Source organism: Lucilia cuprina, chromosome 6 (assembly GCF_022045245.1).
Source record: "Lucilia cuprina isolate Lc7/37 chromosome 6, ASM2204524v1, whole genome shotgun sequence".
Classification (NCBI taxonomy): domain Eukaryota; kingdom Metazoa; phylum Arthropoda; class Insecta; order Diptera; family Calliphoridae; genus Lucilia; species Lucilia cuprina.
Window position 1 is genome coordinate 12,951,212 of NC_060954.1, and position 20,515 is coordinate 12,971,726.

At 30.1% G+C, this 20,515-nt stretch overlaps 1 protein-coding gene across 5 annotated transcripts; it reads right to left on the reverse strand.

The window, feature by feature from the left end:
• Nucleotides 1-321: 321 nt before the first annotated feature.
• On the reverse strand, nucleotides 322-17,850 carry LOC111679149. Of its 5 annotated transcripts, none has more exons than XM_046954802.1 (10): nucleotides 17,333-17,849; nucleotides 17,043-17,165; nucleotides 8,126-8,224; nucleotides 7,879-8,058; nucleotides 7,640-7,816; nucleotides 4,042-4,247; nucleotides 3,572-3,980; nucleotides 1,683-1,709; nucleotides 980-1,267; nucleotides 324-857 (listed from the first exon to the last, which is right to left on the reverse strand). In XM_046954802.1, the coding sequence occupies exons 1-10, from the start codon at nucleotides 17,780-17,782 to the stop codon at nucleotides 372-374; spliced, it is 2,445 nt and encodes an 814-aa protein (XP_046810758.1). In that variant the 5' UTR covers nucleotides 17,783-17,849; the 3' UTR covers nucleotides 324-371. The 5 variants fall into 5 exon arrangements, with proteins under 5 accessions (XP_046810759.1, XP_046810758.1, XP_046810757.1 ...); XM_046954800.1 differs by having other exon boundaries at nucleotides 326-857; nucleotides 7,607-7,816; XM_046954803.1 differs by lacking the exon at nucleotides 1,683-1,709 and having other exon boundaries at nucleotides 322-857; nucleotides 17,333-17,850.
• Nucleotides 17,851-20,515: the final 2,665 nt, after the last annotated feature.

The following is a 20,515-nucleotide window of genomic DNA, read 5'->3' on the forward strand; positions in this document are numbered from 1 at the left end:
ATCTATCTATCTATCTATCTATCTATCTATCTATCTATCTATCTATCTATCTATCTATCTATCTATCTATCTATCTATCTATCTATCTATCTATCTACCTATATCTATTTATCTACGTATCTAATCACTGGGCGATTTCATTTATGTTTACAATCCTATTTTCAGATAAATAAAATAATACCAATAACTACCCATATAAACCCCTCTCAAATCCTTCAATTATAAAACCGAAAACTCTAACCCAAATTAAAAGCAAAGTGCAGAACTTAAAAAAAAAACAACACCTGAACTCTAGAGATCATAAAAAAAACACGATTAATAACAAATGGGTGAAAAGTGTTAGCGAAATGAGAAACTACATGTAGAATGAATTAGTGCGTGAGGATGACGGTTGGAAATTGGTGTTGGGATCTAAGGTAATTACCAAGTGAATTGCTTTTAGACAAAACAGCACGATCGACAGATAATGAACGTGAATCACCGTTAAGTGTTCCTGTAGGGGTTGTAAGATTATTATTTTGTTGTGACGTTAAAGCGCCACGATCAGCTGAATGAGTGCGTGTCTTGGAACGGCTTAAACGTTTTTTCAGTGTACCAAAGAAATTACGTTTTTTACTGCGGCCACGATCATCGAAACCACTGGCAGCGGCAGCTGACAATTCCTCCGATTCCTGTAGATTAAAACTGTTGTCAGGCGACATGCCATTGCGAGGTAAGCTGCCATTTTTGGAGAAGGCATTTGAATAGGAGGAAGAGGCGGCATTATTATTATGACCATTGGAATAACCGGTAGAGGCACCATTGGCATTATAATTATTATGACCATTGGGTGAGGAGGCAGCATTCGGTTGACCAAACTGTAGAGGAAGAAAATTTTAATTTGTTTTTAAAAAAAGTTTTAACAAAAAGTCAATTTTAAGAAAAAAACAACATGCTTTAAAGTTTAGTAAAAAAGTAAAAGCTTTCGCAAAACACTTACCTCGGAGGTGGATTCTCCCAAAGCACTATCGTTACCTGTGTTGTCTGGGGACGGTGTTTCAGTTATGAGGCACTCATTTTTCGGATACGAATCAGTTGGACTCGCTGTTATATCTGTAGTCACTGATGTATCCGCTATAATTTGTTCTAAATCTTCGCTATTCGACTCTACAGCTAAAGTTTCCGGTGTTTGCGCTACTACGGAACTTTCTAAAGCTTTTGTTACGGCGGCATTTAAAACATCTTGAGATTCTTTAACTTCGATTTGACCATCTTTATTTACTTCAACCTTTTTTGTTTAAGGCGTTATTTTAGTTTTTCAATAATGATGCAAATTTTTTCAAATATATTTTGTTTTTGTTTTGTTTTTTTTCAGAGGGCAGGGTTAATAAAGCGCAGTAATAGTAACATTTTCAAATTTATATAAAAAAAGAGAATAACAGTTTTGTTTGGTTAGCTTTTCATAACACTATAAACTAAAAGTTATTCACAAAGTTAACTTTATGATTGAGATCTTTCTTTTTTTTTGGGTGAAATATGTGTGATGTTTGGCAACTTAAATTTAAAAAACAAACTTTAACTCAAAATTGTAAGAATATAGAAAAAATAATGTTAAAAGTAAAACTCAAAACGTAACTTTTTTTAAAATGTTATTTGAAAAAGAATGTTTGAAAAATGTGTTTTTTTTTAGTAGAGATATTTACCTTAAATGCATTGGGATTTGTTGAGTTCTGCTTGGTGCATGAAGAAGGATATTGAAAAAAACAAATCATAATGATTTTGAATAGAAAATGTGAATGTGTTTCGAACGAGTCATGAAAAGATATAAACCAATTGAGAAAATAAATAAAAATGTAAAGAAACAATTTTATAAAGTGCTTAATTTTTTGTGAAGAAAAAGCTTAAAGTGAGTGAGAGAGTTTAAGAGAAGATCGTTGAAATGTTGAGGTTTTGAAAAGCTTTCATTTTAAATCTTAAGAAAGCTTTTTCAAAAGCTTTCTTAAAAGGTTTCATAGATGCTTTTTTAAAAGGTTTCATAGAAACTTTTTCAAAAGCTTTCATAGAAACTTTTTCAAAAGCTTTCATAGAATATTTTTTCAAAAGCTTTAATAGAAGCTTTCTCAATAGCTTTCATTAAAGCATTTTTCATACAAGCTTTCTCAAAGGCTTCGATAGAAGCTTTCATGGAAGCTTTCTCAAAAGCTTTTATAGAAGCTTTTTCAAAAGCTTTTATAGAAGCTTTTTCAAAAGCTTTTATAGAAGCTTTTTCAAAAGCTTTTATAGAAGCTTTCTCAAAAGCTTTTATAGAAGCTTTCTCAAAAGCTTTTATAGAAGCTTTCTCAAAAGCTTTAATAGAAGCTTTCTCAAAAGATTTTATAGAAGCTTTCTCAAAAGCTTTAATAGAAGCTTTCTCAAAAGCTTTAATAGTAGCTTTCTCAAAAGCTTTACCAAAAGTTTTCTCTAAAGCTTTCATAGAAGCTTTTTAAAAAGCTTTCATAAAAGCCTTTTTCGTTGCTTTATCTATTACTTTAGTGAAGCTTATTTTTAGTGTTAAAAAAAAAACTTTTTAAAAAAGCTTTTAACAAAGATTTTCTGAAAAGCTTTATATTAATAAACTTTTCAAATTTTTTTTTAACAGAAAAAACTTTCACAAAATAATTCTTTGTTTAAAAAAAAGCTCTCACAAAAAGCTTTTCTATAAAATTTTTTCTTAAGCTAAAAATACTCCTTAAAAAACTTCCGTGCAAAAGACTTTAATTCTTTAAAAAAGCTTTTCCGCAATTGCCAAAAGCTTTCACAAAATGATTTTCTGAAAACTTTTTTCAGCTAAAATTTCATATAAATAAAAAGCTTTTAAGAATATTTTTCTAAAAAGCTCTTAGAAAGACATTTTCTGATAATTTTTTTTTTTACAAAAATTTCGAAAAGCTTTGCTAGGATCTTAATAAGAAATATTTAATGATATATAAAGCTTTAAGTTAGAGCATTTTAGAAAAGTGTTTATAAAAACCTTTTCTAAAAGAAAATGTTTCTCCTTTTTCTTCGAAAAGCTTTGCCTATGTTTACAGGCTCTTATTAGTGAATATATCATAAAAAAGCTTTTAAGAATATTTTTTTCTGAAAAGCTTTATATTTTGGAAAACTCTAAGGAAAAGCTTATCTGACAAAATTCTCACAAACATTTTTTCTGTTTTTCTGCTTTTACCAAAAGCTTTATTTTCTGAAAAACTTTTCCTAAGCTTAAACTTTTTCGAAAAGCTTTACTAGGCTTTTAAAAAGCTTTATCTGTATTTTTACGCTCTTATTAGCAAATATAACATTAACAAATATTTAAGAGAATTTTTATGAAAAGCTTTATATTGCGGAACACTATAAGAAAAACATTTTCTGAGAAATTTTTCACAAAAAGCTTTTTTGCTTTTACAAAAAGCTATTCTGCTATAGGTTTAAAAGTTTTTAGTCTCAAATATATTTTCAGGCTTTCTAAACCATTCCCTCAACATTTCACAATAAATCTTCTCATAAAACAAAAATCTAACCAAAAAATACGAAAATAAATTTGAGATGTGATAAGGGATCATAACCAACTTACCCTCTGAACACTGTGTATAATCAGTGTACTCTTACTGGGTTGGCCATTAGTATTTAAGGCACCCTCCTGTAAGGCACGTACGGCAGCATCAGCCAAGTTTGAACCATTCTTCATGTGTTCATTAATAGCTGGGGTACTTATATGCAAAGCTTCCTTAAGTTTATACGGTCTAGGACCGGCAGGTATTTCGGCGCCCTCAATAAACACAAAATCCACGGTAATGGAACCGTGAACAGGTTGTGTTTCATAGGGACGCGGTTGCAATGCTAGGACTTGAGTCGAAGCAGGACCCACAGCCAATTCATCGATGCCTACCAAACCTAGACCCAAAAACTTGGGTGGATCTGAAGGATCGGCGGGGCGATCGTAGACTTCAAAGAGGATTTCAGCAGATTGGGGTGCCAAGTCGCTGGAATAAAAAATATCCATTGTAAAGAAATAGTAAGTTTTATATTAGAATTTAAACTTACAATAGGAAATGTTCATCCCAATAGGGATTATTGCCTTGTCTGGCTCCGGTTTGATTCTTTTGTGCTGGCTCATCCATTTCCACCACCACAAAGGGATCTTTGGCATCTTTGAGTGCTTCACCTTTAACAATTTTCACCAACAAGCGTCGGCCCGAGATCATGGGCTGTAAACCTCCGCCCTGCTGCATGCCTAAGTCCATTTGATTCTGGGGAAATGTATAGTGTTTAGGAAATGTTAAGATTTACTCAGTCAAAATGAAATATGTAATTAAGGACCTGTTCTTATAACAGGTTTAAACCTAAAAATAAGCCTTTGATTTTATTTTTATTTGTTTGCCTTTACTAATTTATTTAAAATCTGAACTTATGTACAAATTTCTATTAAATTTTTAATTATTGTTAAATATGCGTTAAGATCGTTATTGTTTTAATGAAATTATCGTTTAATTGATTTTAGTAATTGTAATAATATTGAAAAGGTCCCTGTAAAGGAAGAAGAAAAAGAAGATAAAATAAAATGATTTTAAACCAATAATTTGACACAGAAGAAAAAAAGTATTAGACAACATGGGTATTTTTAATGATAGATATCAAAGGCATATTTTTGGGTCTAAGAAAAACACATTTTAAAATGTCGACATTTAAGAATGAGATAAACTTAAATGTGGGAAGGTTATAAGATATTGTTTGGGGGTAAGGGTTTACGAACAGAGAGAAGTGTAGGGAGTGACAAATTAAAACCAAATTCGTAGGGTAAGAGATTGGATTATGGCCCATAGTCTGATTAATAAACTATATTATAGTTTGGGCTGTAGAATATAGTCAGGCTGTCTGCATTATAGACTATAGTCTGGTATACAGTATAATCTGGACTATAGTCTGAACTACTATAGACTAAAGACTACATTCCGGACTATAGACTAGAGTCTGGATCATGGACTACGGTATAGACTTTAAATAAAACTATAGTCTGGAATCTAGTCAAAACTATAAACTAGACTATAGACTAGACTATAGACTAGACAATAGACTAGAATATAGACTGGACTATAGACTAGACTATAGACTAGACTATAGACTAGACTATAGACTAGACTATAGACTAGACTATAGACTAGACTATAGACTAGACTATAGACTAGACTATAGACTAGACTATAGACTAGACTAGACTATAGACTAGACTATAGACTAGACTATAGACTAGACTATAGACTAGACTTTAGACGAGACTATAGACTAGACTTTAGACGAGACTATAGACAAGACTATAGTTGGACCACCTGAAACATATGTGTTTCCGAAATTTTATCTCAGCCCTGTTGATAACGTTTTCCTTGAACACGAGTTATTTTATGAAAAGCAACAAAAACAACAGAATATTGTCAAGACCCATATAAAAATCAACACTTAAAAATCAAGTATACAATGGATTACTAATATGTTTTTTGCTTTTTTTTTGTATACATATATTCATTTCAATTTCAATACTAAGGTCAAGGTCTTAATTTAAAAAAAAAAAATCTTTTTTTTTTTGGGTTCTTGGTGTTTTGTATTTTTATTAACATATACAATCAGATGGACGGACAAAAGAGCAAAAAAAGACGATCCCCAATATTTTTATATTGCGGTATAGTGGTAGCATGTCTAATGGCGATAAACATATAAAATGAATTCGTTCTTTAGAGTTTGTGTTTATTGGATTTTTTTTTTTAAGACGGAGTCTACCGCAAAAAAAGCTTACGTAATTATTTTTTTAGAGTATTCCAAAAATAAATGTGTTGTAGTTGTGGCTATGAATCAGTAAATCTATTTTATTTTATTTTTTTGTTTTAATTTTGTTTTTATAATTTATTATAAATATAAACAATATACAGAATGAGAAATCGATTTGCTCGAGTAAAATAGGTACGTGGTTTGAGATTTTTAAAAATTATAACAATTCTGGATTACTTACAACAATTAGTTGTGAGACTTTAGTCATATAATTTAATAACAAATCGTCGGTATGCTGAGTAAACCATCTGTGACTTCATACTTCATAAATTTTTATTATTAAAAAAAAATAAAAAAAAACTCAAATGTTGATAAAGTTATTACCTTTAGTTATTTTTAATCATACTGGGGATTTTATAACATTCAACAAAATATAAAAATTAAAACCTAAAGTAGCTATGTTGAGTCTAAAATATATAATTCTTGCGGTATGTTAAGCTACAAATAATTGGTTTTTGGTTTTTTTTATAAAAAAACAACAAAAACTAAATGTTAAGTACATAACTCTATAATTTAATACTACAATTTTGACCTAGATTTGTTGCATTTTAATTGTAATAATATTCAAATTAAGTTTTTGTTGGTTTTAAATAAATTTTCAAAAAGTGTCACTAAAAATTAACAACATAATTATAGTTTGTTAAAAATATTAAAAAAAATATATATACATATTTCTATTACAGACTGGTCTATAGACCAGAGACAAGGGTATAGACTGATCAATAGCCAAGAGTATAGACTGGTCTTTAGTCCAGACAATAGACTGTTATATAGTCCAGACTATAGACTAGTATAAAGTAAGGATTATACACAGGTATATAGTCTAAACTATAGACCAGTCTATAGGCAATGCTGGTCTATAGACACGAGTATAAACTGGAATATAGACAGATCTATAGACTAGGCTATAGTTAGGTCTAAAGGCAAGACTATAAACTGGTCTATAGATGAGGTTATAAACTGGTAAATAAACAGGTACATAGACAAAGCTACAAACAGATCGTTAGACAAGACTACAGAATGATATTTAGTCAATACTACAGACAAGACAATAGAAGGATATAGATTGTTCTATAGTTCAGGTAGACAGTTATATAGTCAAGTTTATAGTCAAGACTGTAAACTGTTCTATAGTCAAGACTATAGACTGATCTTAAATCAAGACTCTACTAACTATAAATTAGACTATAGACTAGAATATATACTAGACTATAGACTAGACTATAGACTAGACTACTATAGACTAGACTACAGACTAGTCTATAGTCTAGTCTATAGTCTAGTCTATAGTCTAGTCTAAAGTCTAGTCTATAGTCTAGTCTATAGACTAGACTATAGTCTAGTCTATAGACTAGACTATAGAGTAGACTATAGATTAGACTATAGACTATAACTAGACTATAGACTATAACTAGACTATAGACTATACACTAGACTATAGAGTAGACTATATACTAGACTATAGACTGGACTATAGACTAGGTTATAGATTAGAATCTGGACTATTGACTACAGTCAGGAATATAGACTATATACTGACTATATACCACAACTATGGACCAAACCCCTTTAGTAATCCAAGAAAAAATAACATAAATATAATTCCATAACACCAAAAAACAAACTGTAACAGGATTTAAGAGAAAACTGTAAAGGAAATGTAAAAGAAAATTAAAAAAAGAGATACTATGACATGTCATTATAAGGTTTATGTGTCAAAGAGACACATGTTTATATGTCATGTGTTATGTTTTAAGCAGAATTCTCTTCTCAATGTTCTTACGCTCACCGCCATAGTATCATATGGAATGGGATAAATTACAGGCAGATCCATGGGTTCAATATCGGCACGAGGACAAGTGGTATATACAGAGAAATCGACAGGATAAATGGTGTCACGTAAAGCTCTAGTTAAAATTTCTGAAACTTGGGCCTGGAATTGTTGTTCATCTTGATCCATGGGCTTAATAGCACCCACACTGTTCATGGCAATGCGTATCTGAAAAAAAATACGAAGTATTTTAATAATAAATCGATTAAATAAATACGGTTTCAACTTACATCTGGAAAACCTTCTACTCTCATATCACCCTTTAAGGTATTGTAGTTCATGGCATTAGCTATACGTGCTCGGAATCTGGAAACGGTCACCTTATAATGGGAAGTTTCAACTTTTCCCGCTTTCTGACGGAAGGTTTTAACCTGCAACACTGGCATGGCATCACAATCGAAAGTAATAAGCTGTGAATAATTGGAAAGTTTTTCGTTAATCGAATATATTATAATCTAGAATAATTAAACTGTTTACCATATCAGCTGGGTTGGCTTCATCGGCATTACAGAAAATGTTGCTTAAACCGGGTGGCGGACTATCGGGTAATACACGTACGATTTCTACTGCAAGTCCCTAAAATGTTTAAGATTATTTTATAAGTTATGGTTAATTTAAATTAGAATTATAAACTAAATTTTGTCAGGACTATAAACTATATTATGAGTCCGTTCCACTAAATATGAACGAACAAGTATTTTCTAGTTTAATATTGAAAATAACTAATAAATTCGAAAATTTGTTATTGTTTTCAATATAAAATGAGAAAGAAAAGTTCGTTCACATTTAGAGCAACAGGTAAAATATTTTGGACTATATTTAGACTACATTAAAGTCTGGCCCATAGACTAGACTATTCTATAGACTAAAGACTTAATTAAAGACTAGACTGTAGACTATTGCATGAATAATAGACTATGTGGACTATAGTCTGGATTATAAAACCGAAAACAATATAGATTACAGAATAGAACTGGAACTGGACAATAGACTATAGACTAAATTATAGACCAGACTACACTACACGCTAGATACAATAGACTGGAATATACTTATACTAGACAATATAGTCTAGTATAGACTAGACTATAAAATATACAATAAACAAGACTATAAACAAGACTTTAGATTAGACTGTAAACTAGGCTATAGAATAGACTAGACTATAGACTAGACTATAGACTAGAGTATAGACTAGAATATAGACTAAACTATAGACTAGACTATAGACTAGACTATAGACTAGACTATAGACTAGACTATAGACTAGACTATAGACTAGACTATAGACTAGACTATAGACTAGACTATAGACTAGACTATAGACTAGACTATAGACTAGACTATAGACTAGACTATAGACTAGACTATAGACTAGACTATAGACTAGACTATAGACTAGACTATAGACTAGACTATAGACTAGACTATAGACTATAGACTATAGACTAGACTATAGACTAGACTATAGACTATAGACTAGACTATAGACTTGACTATAGACTAGACTATAGACTAGACTATAGACTAGACTATAGACTAGACTATAAACTAGACTAGACTATAGACTAGACTATAAACTAGACTAGACTATAGACTAGACTATAGACTAGACTATAAACTATACTATACACTACACTATTGACTAGACTATAGAATAGACTATAGACTATAAACTAGACTAGACTATAGACTAGACTATAGACTAGACTATAGACTAGACTATAGACTTGACTATAGACTTGACTATAAAGTAGACAATAGACTAGACTAAAGACTAGACTATAGAATAGACTATAGACTAGACTGAAGACTAGACTATAGACTAGACTAAAGACTAGACTATAGACTAGACTATAGACTAGAATATAGACTAGACTATTGACTAGACTATAGACTAGACTATAGACTAGACTATAGACTAGACTAGACTATAGACTAGACTATAGACTAGACTATAGACTAGACTATAGACTAGACTATAGACTAGACTATAGACTAGACTATAGACTAGACTATAGACTAGACTATAGACTAGACAATAGACTAGACTATAGACTAGACTATAGACTAGACTATAGACTAGACTATAGACTAGACTATAGACTAGACTATAGACTAGACTATAGACTAGACTATAGACTAGACTATAGACTGGACTATAGACTAGACTATAGACTAGACTATAGACTGGACTATAGAGTAGACTATAGACTAGACTATAGACTAGACTAGACTATAGACTAGACTATAGACTAGACTATAGACTAGACTATAGACTAGACTATAGACTAGACTATAGACTAGACTATAGACTAGACTATAGACTAGACTGTAGACTACACTATAGACTACACTATAGACTACACTATAGACTAGACTATAGACTAGACTATAGACTAGACTATAGACTAGACTATAGACTAGACTATAGACTAGACTATAGACTAGACTATAGACTAGACTATAGACTAGACTATAGACTAGACTATAGACTAGACTATAGACTAGACTATAGACTAGACTATAGCCTAGACTATAGACTAGACTATAGACTAGACTATAGCCTAGACTATAGACTAGACTATAGCCTAGACTATAGACTAGACTATAGACTAGACTATAGACTAGACTATAGACTAGACTATAGACTAGACTATAGACTAGACTATAGACTAGACTATAGTCTAGACTATAGACTAGACTATAGACTAGACTATAGACTAGACTATAGACTAGACTGTAGACTAGACTATAGACTAGACTATAGACTAGACTATAGAGTAGACTATAGACTAGACTATAGACTAGACTATAGACTAGACTATAGACTAGACTATAGGCTAGACTATAGACTAGACTATAGACTAGACTATAGACTAGACTATAGACTAGACTATAGACTAGACTATAGACTAGACTATAGACTAGACTATAGACTAGACTATAGACTAGACTGTAGACTACACTATAGACTACACTATAGACTACACTATAGACTAGACTATAGACTAGACTATAGACTAGACTATAGACTAGACTATAGACTAGACTATAGACTATAGACTAGACTATAGACTAGACTATAGACTAGACTATAGACTAGACTATAGACTAGACTATAGCCTAGACTATAGACTAGACTATAGCCTAGACTATAGACTAGACTATAGACTAGACTATAGACTAGACTATAGACTAGACTATAGACTAGACTATAGACTAGACTATAGACTAGACTATAGACTAGACTATAGACTAGACTATAGACTAGACTATAGACTAGACTATAGTCTAGACTGTAGACTAGACTATAGACTAGACTATAGACTAGACTATAGACTAGACTATAGACTAGACTATAGACTAGACTATAGAGTAGACTATAGACTAGACTATAGACTAGACTATAGACTAGACTATAGACTAGACTATAGGCTAGACTATAGACTAGACTATAGACTAGACTATAGACTAGACTATAGACTAGACTAGACTAGACTATAGACTAGACTATAGACTAGACTATAGACTAGACTATAGACTAGACTATAGACTAGACTATAGACTAGACTATAGACTAGACTATAGACTAGACTATAGACTAGACTATAGACTAGACTATAGACTAGACTATAGACTAGACTATAGACTAGACTATAGACTAGACTAGACTATAGACTAGACTATAGACTAGGCTATAGACTAGACTATAGACTAGACTTTAGACGAGACTATAGACTAGACTTTAGACGAGACTATAGACAAGACTATAGTTGGACCACCTGAAACATATGTGTTTCCGAAATTTTATCTCAGCCCTGTTGATAACGTTTTCCTTGAACACGAGTTATTTTATGAAAAGCAACAAAAACAACAGAATATTGTCAAGACCCATATAAAAATCAACACTTAAAAATCAAGTATACAATGGATTACTAATATGTTTTTTGCTTTTTTTTTGTATACATATATTCATTTCAATTTCAATACTAAGGTCAAGGTCTTAATTTAAAAAAAAAAAATCTTTTTTTTTTTGGGTTCTTGGTGTTTTGTATTTTTATTAACATATACAATCAGATGGACGGACAAAAGAGCAAAAAAAGACGATCCCCAATATTTTTATATTGCGGTATAGTGGTAGCATGTCTAATGGCGATAAACATATAAAATGAATTCGTTCTTTAGAGTTTGTGTTTATTGGATTTTTTTTTTTAAGACGGAGTCTACCGCAAAAAAGCTTACGTAATTATTTTTTAGAGTATTCCAAAAATAAATGTGTTGTAGTTGTGGCTATGAATCAGTAAATCTATTTTATTTTATTTTTTTGTTTTAATTTTGTTTTTATAATTTATTATAAATATAAACAATATACAGAATGAGAAATCGATTTGCTCGAGTAAAATAGGTACGTGGTTTGAGATTTTTAAAAATTATAACAATTCTGGATTACTTACAACAATTAGTTGTGAGACTTTAGTCATATAATTTAATAACAAATCGTCGGTATGCTGAGTAAACCATCTGTGACTTCATACTTCATAAATTTTTATTATTAAAAAAAAATAAAAAAAAACTCAAATGTTGATAAAGTTATTACCTTTAGTTATTTTTAATCATACTGGGGATTTTATAACATTCAACAAAATATAAAAATTAAAACCTAAAGTAGCTATGTTGAGTCTAAAATATATAATTCTTGCGGTATGTTAAGCTACAAATAATTGGTTTTTGGTTTTTTTTATAAAAAAACAACAAAAACTAAATGTTAAGTACATAACTCTATAATTTAATACTACAATTTTGACCTAGATTTGTTGCATTTTAATTGTAATATATTCAAATTAAGTTTTTGTTGGTTTTAAATAAATTTTCAAAAAGTGTCACTAAAAATTAACAACATAATTATAGTTTGTTAAAAATATTAAAAAAATATATATACATATTTCTATTACAGACTGGTCTATAGACCAGAGACAAGGGTATAGACTGATCAATAGCCAAGAGTATAGACTGGTCTTTAGTCCAGACAATAGACTGTTATATAGTCCAGACTATAGACTAGTATAAAGTAAGGATTATACACAGGTATATAGTCTAAACTATAGACCAGTCTATAGGCAATGCTGGTCTATAGACACGAGTATAAACTGGAATATAGACAGATCTATAGACTAGGCTATAGTTAGGTCTAAAGGCAAGACTATAAACTGGTCTATAGATGAGGTTATAAACTGGTAAATAAACAGGTACATAGACAAAGCTACAAACAGATCGTTAGACAAGACTACAGAATGATATTTAGTCAATACTACAGACAAGACAATAGAAGGATATAGATTGTTCTATAGTTCAGGTAGACAGTTATATAGTCAAGTTTATAGTCAAGACTGTAAACTGTTCTATAGTCAAGACTATAGACTGATCTTAAATCAAGACTCTACTATAGACTATAGACTAATCTATAGTCTAGACTATAGACTATACTATAGTCTAGACTATAGACTATTCTATAGTCAAGACTATAGACTATTCTATAGTCTAGACTATAGACTATTCTATAGTCAAGAATATAAACTAAGCATTAAATAGTCAAGACTGTAAACTGTTCTATATTCTAGACTATAGACTATTCTATAGTCTAGACTATAGACTATTCTATAGTCTAGACTATAGACTATTCTATAGTCTAGACTATAGACTATTCTATAGTCTAGGCTATAGACTAATCTATAGTCTAGACTATAGACTATTCTATAGTCAAGACTATAGACTATTATATAGTCAAGACTATAGACTATTATATAGTCAAGACTGTAGACTATTATATAGTCAAGACTGTAAACTGTTCTATAGTCTAGACTATAGACTAATAGACTATTCTATAGTCTAGACTATAGACTATTCTATAGTCTAGACTATAGACTATTCTATAGTCTAGACTATAGACTATTCTAAAGTCAAGACTATAGACTATTATATAGTCAAGATTGTAAACTGTTCTATAGTCTAGACTATAGACTATTCTATAGTCTAGACTATAGACTAATCTATAGTCTAGACTATAGACTAATATATAGTCTAGACTATAGACTATTCTATAGTCTAGACTATAGACTATTCTATAGTCTAGACTATAGACTATTCTATAGTCTAGACTATAGACTATTCTATAGTCTAGACTATAGACTATTCTATAGTCTAGACTATAGACTATTCTACAGTCAAGACTACAGACTATTATATAGTTAAGACTGTAAACTGTTATATAGTCAAGATTATAGACTATTATATAGTCAAGACTGTAAACTGTTCTATAGTCAAGACTATAGACTGATCTATAATCAAGACTATAAACTTATCTATAGTCAAGACTATAGACTAATCTATAGTCTAGGCTATAGACTAATCTATAGTCTAGGCTATAGACTATTCTATAGCATAGTCTAGACTATAGACTATTCTATAGTCAAGACTATAGTCTATTCTATAGTCAAGTCTAAAGACTGTTCTATAGTCAAGACTATAGACTATTCAATAGTCAAGACTATAGACTATTCAATAGTCAAGACTATAGGCTATTCTATAGTCAAGACTACATACTATTCTGAAGTCAAACCATAAACTTTAAACTATATTCTATAGTCAAGACTATAGGGTATTTTATAGTCTAGACTATAGACTATTCTATAGTCAAGACCTTAAAGTATTCTATAGTCTAGACTATATACTATTCTACTCTCAAGACCATAGACTATTCTATAGTCAAGACTAGAAACTATTCTATAATCAAGACTATAAACTATTCTATAGTCAATACTATTCTATAGTAAAGACAATAGAATATTTTATAATCAATACTATAGACTATGTAATTAAGACTAATATACTATTCTATAGATAATACTATAGACTAGTCTATAGTCGAGATTAATAGACTAATCTATATTCTATATAAGTATAGACTAATCTATATTCTATTCTTTAGTCAGGACTATAGACTATTCTATAGTAAAGACTATAGACTGCTCTATTGTCTACACTATAAACTATTCTATAGCCAAGACAATAGACTATTCTATAGTCAAGTCTATTGACCGTTCTATTTTAAAGACTATTGACTATTCAATAGTCAAATCTAGAGACTATAGTCTGTTAGTCAGAACTATAGTATGGTCTATAGTGAAGACTTCAGACTGTTATATAGTCAAAACTATAGTATGTTCTATAGTCAATACTATAGACTGTGCTATAGTCAGGACTATAGTCAAGATTATAGAGTATATAATAAGAACTATAAAGACATCCATGGTTTGACTTATATACCATCAAAACAAAAGATTGTTCTACAGACAATACTATATAAAATTACAAGAAATTATTAATTTAATTCTCCTTAATTGAATCATATTTAAGGGTCAGATCATATAAATTCTATTAATATAAATATTGTTTTCTTTCATATAATTATTATTACAGTTTACTATGTCATTGTATGACCCCGATAAATGGCAAGAAATTGACAAGTGTCATTCATTACGACCAGTAATGATTAGTTGCATAGATGCATGAAAACTTTTACATTGACATAGACATTATTGAAACGCAAAGTGTGACACAAGTCATCGTACTATATATGTATATGAATATCATTCATGTATGGGCACATGAGATAGATATTTTTATAATTAATGAACAACTAATGTAAATCAAAACCCAAAGATGATGACTATTGATACTTGAACAAAAAAGAAAAACAACTATTATGGAAAATTTAACCAAGCATGACGTGAAATGATTGTTGTAAAAACCAATGCCACGGACCAAATACTTGTACGAATTAGCAACAAGTAGTAGTATGAGTTGTAAATAACTAGCGTTGTACTAGAGTTACGGGGCCAAGAGCTTAGAGTTACGGTAGGGGTATGCAATTATATTAATAGAAAAACTATTATTAAGGTTGTTGATTTTTATATAAAACTAATTAATTTTTATTTTATATAAAACTGTGATTGCCCCTATTATTATAAAATATTTTTTACATTCTGGTTTATATTAATAAATATGCAAATACTATTTTATATGATTGAAATGTTTATTAAAATCAAATTCCTAAAATTCAAACCTGAATCTTATGAATAATATGTTATTAGTGACATCATAATGGAGAGAACGCTTGATTCTTTAATTCTTATATTTCATTGGAATAAACTGATATGGTATTCCTAATAGGTGATGTCACAGTTAGATTGGGAGATACAATTTTAAATTGAATTTTTATATTTCATAAAACTGAAATGATTAATGTCTTAACTACACTGAAAAAACTGCATATAAAAAATTTATTTTGAATATACTACTGAATGCATACGTAGTAGTGTAGTGTTTAGTATATACTATAAACAAAATAGACTATAGTCTATATGGTCTATATTGTACAGATTGCTGTATATTCAAGAGAATAGACTGTTCTAAAGAAAAGACTTAGGTTGTTAGTCAAGACCTTAGATTGTTCTTTAGTCAAGGATATAGGCTGTTCTATAGATAAGACCATAAACTATTGTGTAGTAAAGATTATAGAAAATTCTTTAGTCAAGACAATAGATAGTTCTGTAATAAATACTATAGACTCTTCTATAGTCTACTCTGTCTAGTCTGTAGTCTAGTGTATAGTCTAGTCTATAGTCTAGTCTATAGTCTAGTCTATATTCTAGTGTAAAGTCTAGTCTATAATCTAGTCTATAGTCTAGTCTATAGTCTAGTCTATAGTCTAGTCTATAGTCTAGTCTATAGTCTAGTCTATAGTCTAGTCTATAGTCTAGTCTATAGTCTAGTCTATAGTCTAGTCTATAGTCTAGTCTATAGTCTAGTCTATAGTCTAGTCTATAGTCTAGTCTATAGTCTAGTCTATAGTCTAGTCTATAGTCTAGTCTATAGTCTTGTCTATAGTCTAGTCTATAGTCTGTTTTATAGTCTACTATATAGTCTAGTGTATAGTCTAGTTTATAGTCTACTCTATAGTCCAGTCTATAGTCTAGTCTATAGTCTAGTGTATAGTCCAGTCTATAGTCTAGTCTATAGTCTAGTGTATAGTCTAATCTTTAGTCTAGTCTATAGTCTATAGTCGAGTATATAGTTGGATCTATAGTCTAGTCTACAGTTTAATCCATAGGCTAGTCTACAGTCTACCGTTATGTAGTCGTGTGTGTAGATATTACAGTTTTTGTTTTTTTGATAAATTTTAACTCCCTTTTAATCTACCTTGACCAATATATTAACTATCTCACGAATAAACTTTAATTAACACCTATTTTTTTTAAATGTCATTAAACCTATAAAATCCATAATATTATACAAAAAACTTGTAAAATTTATAAAAAATCAAATAACTTACCTCTTCTTCGTTTTTATGCAAAGTATCGTTAAGTGCGATAACCCAAGACATTAATAATTCGTTAACAATCACCAAATCACTATAGAGCCAACGAAATACTTGACTAGTCCAAGTGACGGAAGTCTAAAACAACAACAATATAAGAAAAATAAATCAATATGTTTAAAAGCAAACAAAAAACCACTCTATTAAATATAATAAAATTAACATAAAAAATAAATATTTTAGAAAAATTCAAAAAAAAAAAAAAAAAGATACGAATATGTAAACTAAAAATTTCAGCAACTCACCGTTTCTGGTCCAACAACATTTGAGGGTGGTGGCACATAACGTTTTTTACGATTTTCCGGTCCTGTTGAACCCTGTCTTACCATACGTCTACGCACACCCGGTCCACCGACGGCAGCTCCGGCTACCGGTGGACGTCCACGACCACTACCACCCGTCGGTTTCGCTAGTAAATCTTTTATTTCACTTTTACTTGACAATATTTCACGTGGTTCTGAGAGACGTTTTTCCGTTTTAATACCACCCGGGGCAACACTACTCTGCCGACTATTAGCGGCGCTAGCGGGTTTATCTTTAAGCACATATTTTTGGTATAAAAATTTACACAGCCATACTAAGAAGAGAGCCAATACGGCCCATATAAATATAAACATTGCTAATGAATCCATTGTTATATCACCGAGACCTTCAAATGTACAAATATAATCATCGATTTGATCGGCTAAATCCATAATAGTTTAAAACGTTCAGGGGTTGTTTTAAACGGTTGGCGCCATGAGCATCATGGGCTGGAATATCAGAAAAAGGAAGAAAGAGATAAGTTATTAAAATTTATTTAAATTTACTATATAAAAAGTATAGCTATTAAAAATCGTACAGAAAAACAAAATAACAATGAGGAAAAACAAAGCTAAGATTACAAACTATAAAATACAGACAATGATAAAAACTTGCAATACAAACTAAAAACTGAATTATAGACTAGACCAGACTATAGTCTGGACAATAGACAAGGATATAGTTTTCACTATAGACTAGACTATAGTTTTAACTATAGACTAGACTATAGTTTTAACTATAGACTAGACTATAGTTCGGACTATAGGTTGGACTTTAGACGAATCAAAATAACTATAGACTGGACTAAAGTCAGGAATGTACACTGGTCCATAGACTACAGAATGGACTACAGACTTGACTTCTGGATTATAGGTTATAGTCTGGTCTAACGAATGGTCTTTATAATACAAACTAGATTATAGTCTTGACTACGAACTGTACTCTAACTATAGTCTGGACTTCAGATTATAATATAGTTTGGACTGTAGACTAGACACTAGAATAGACTATAGTCTGAACCATAAACTAGACTAAAGTTTGGACTATACACTACAATATAGCTTGGACCCTAGACTAGACTATAGTCTGGACTATAGACTACAATATAGTCTAGACTACAAAATAGAATTGAGACTATAGAAAAGACTATAGTCTGAACTATAGAATAGATTATAGTCTGAATTATAGACTAGACTATACTCTGGACTATAGACTACACTATAGTCTGTACTATAGAATAGACTATAGTCTGAACTATAGACTAGACTATAGTCTGGACTATAGAATATACTATAGTCTGGACTATAAAATAGACTATAGTCTGGACTATAAAATAGACTATAGTCTGGACTATAGACTAGACTATAGTGTGGACTATAGACTAGACTATAGTCTGGACTATAGAATAGACTATAGTTTGGACTATAGACTATAGTCTGGACTATAGAATAAACTTTAGATTAGACTATAGTCTGGACTATAGAATAGACTATAGTCTGGACTATAAAATTGACTATAGTCTGGACTATAGAATAGACTATAGTTTGGACTATAGACTAGACTGTAGAATAGACTATAAGGTCGGACTATAGAATAGACTATAGTCTGGATTATAGAATAGATTATAGTCTAGACTATAGAATAGGCTATAGTCTGGACTATAGACTAGCCTATTGTCTGGTCTATAGACTATACAATAGTCTAGACAATTGACTAAACTATAGTCAGAACTAGACTACAGTCTGAAATATAGACTAGACTTGAGTCTGGACTATAGATTAAACTTAATTCTTGACTTTAGACTAGACTAGAGTAGAATATAGTCCGGACTATATATTGTGCAGTCTGCACAATTGACTATACTATAGTCAGGATTTGACTATAGTCTGAACTAAAGACTAGACTATAGTCTGGACTTTAGACTAGACTATAGTCGGGACCATAGACGACACTACAGTCTGAACTTTAGTCTGGACTATAGACTATACTTGAATGTGGACTATAGATTAGAATACAGTCTGGACTATTGACTAGACTTGAGTCTGGACTACGACTAAACTATAGTCTTGGCTGTAGTTTTGACTACATTTTGAGGTTATAAACAAGATTTAACAAAATTTTTTTGCAGTTATAGACAATTTTTGTAAAAGTTTATTTGTATTTACAAATAATAAATTGCAAATAGTTTGTAAAATAAAATGAAAATGTGTTTTCATGTATTTTTAAACAAATTTATTTAAAACTTATTTATTCTAGATATCACACTTTTGTATAATACTTGTCAGCCAGTTGTTGTTATTATTTGCAAAGTGTCAAAATTGTATAAATAAGTAAACAAAGCATGTGTATGTATATCGGGTATAAATACATACATACATACATACATACATACATACATACATACATACATACATACATACATACATACATACATACATACACATAGACCAAATGAAAATAGTGAGCGGCACTAAATTAGGACACGAAATTTAAAAAAAAATGTTTAGTAAATAAAACTATTAAAAGGAAAAATGGGATATAAAAATATTAATTTTTTAATCTGTCAATTATGTGATGGATAAAAACAATCACTGAATATATAGATATTTTTATATTTTCAATATTTGTCACTTATAAACATGCACTTAATTGAGAGCAGTTCTTTAAATTAAATTTTTATTATATTTTTGTAACTTTTAGTTATTTCTTTTAAAAATATTTATATAGAATAATTATATAAATAATGCGGTTTTCTTTCTGCTAAATAATACAAAAATATTGTTTTTATTTTGTGAAAACAAAATTTGCAAAACCAATAAAACATTTTCTTTTAAAATTCAATATTTTTTGTTTTTGCAATTATATTTGAAAATGTGAAAAAATACATCTGGGATTTATTTTCAAAATAAACACTTGATAGAGAGAAATAAAACAGAATGAAATACATAAATTCATGAGTAAAAACAAAAAACAAATATATATTTAAAAAAATAAAATTCTATACACAGTACTTAAATAACCCAGTGAAATATCTGGTAAATGTTGTAAGGAAAAACTTGATATTAAGGACTAAAAAAAAAAAAACTAAACCAAAACAGAAAGTACTCATTGTCAAGACTATAGAC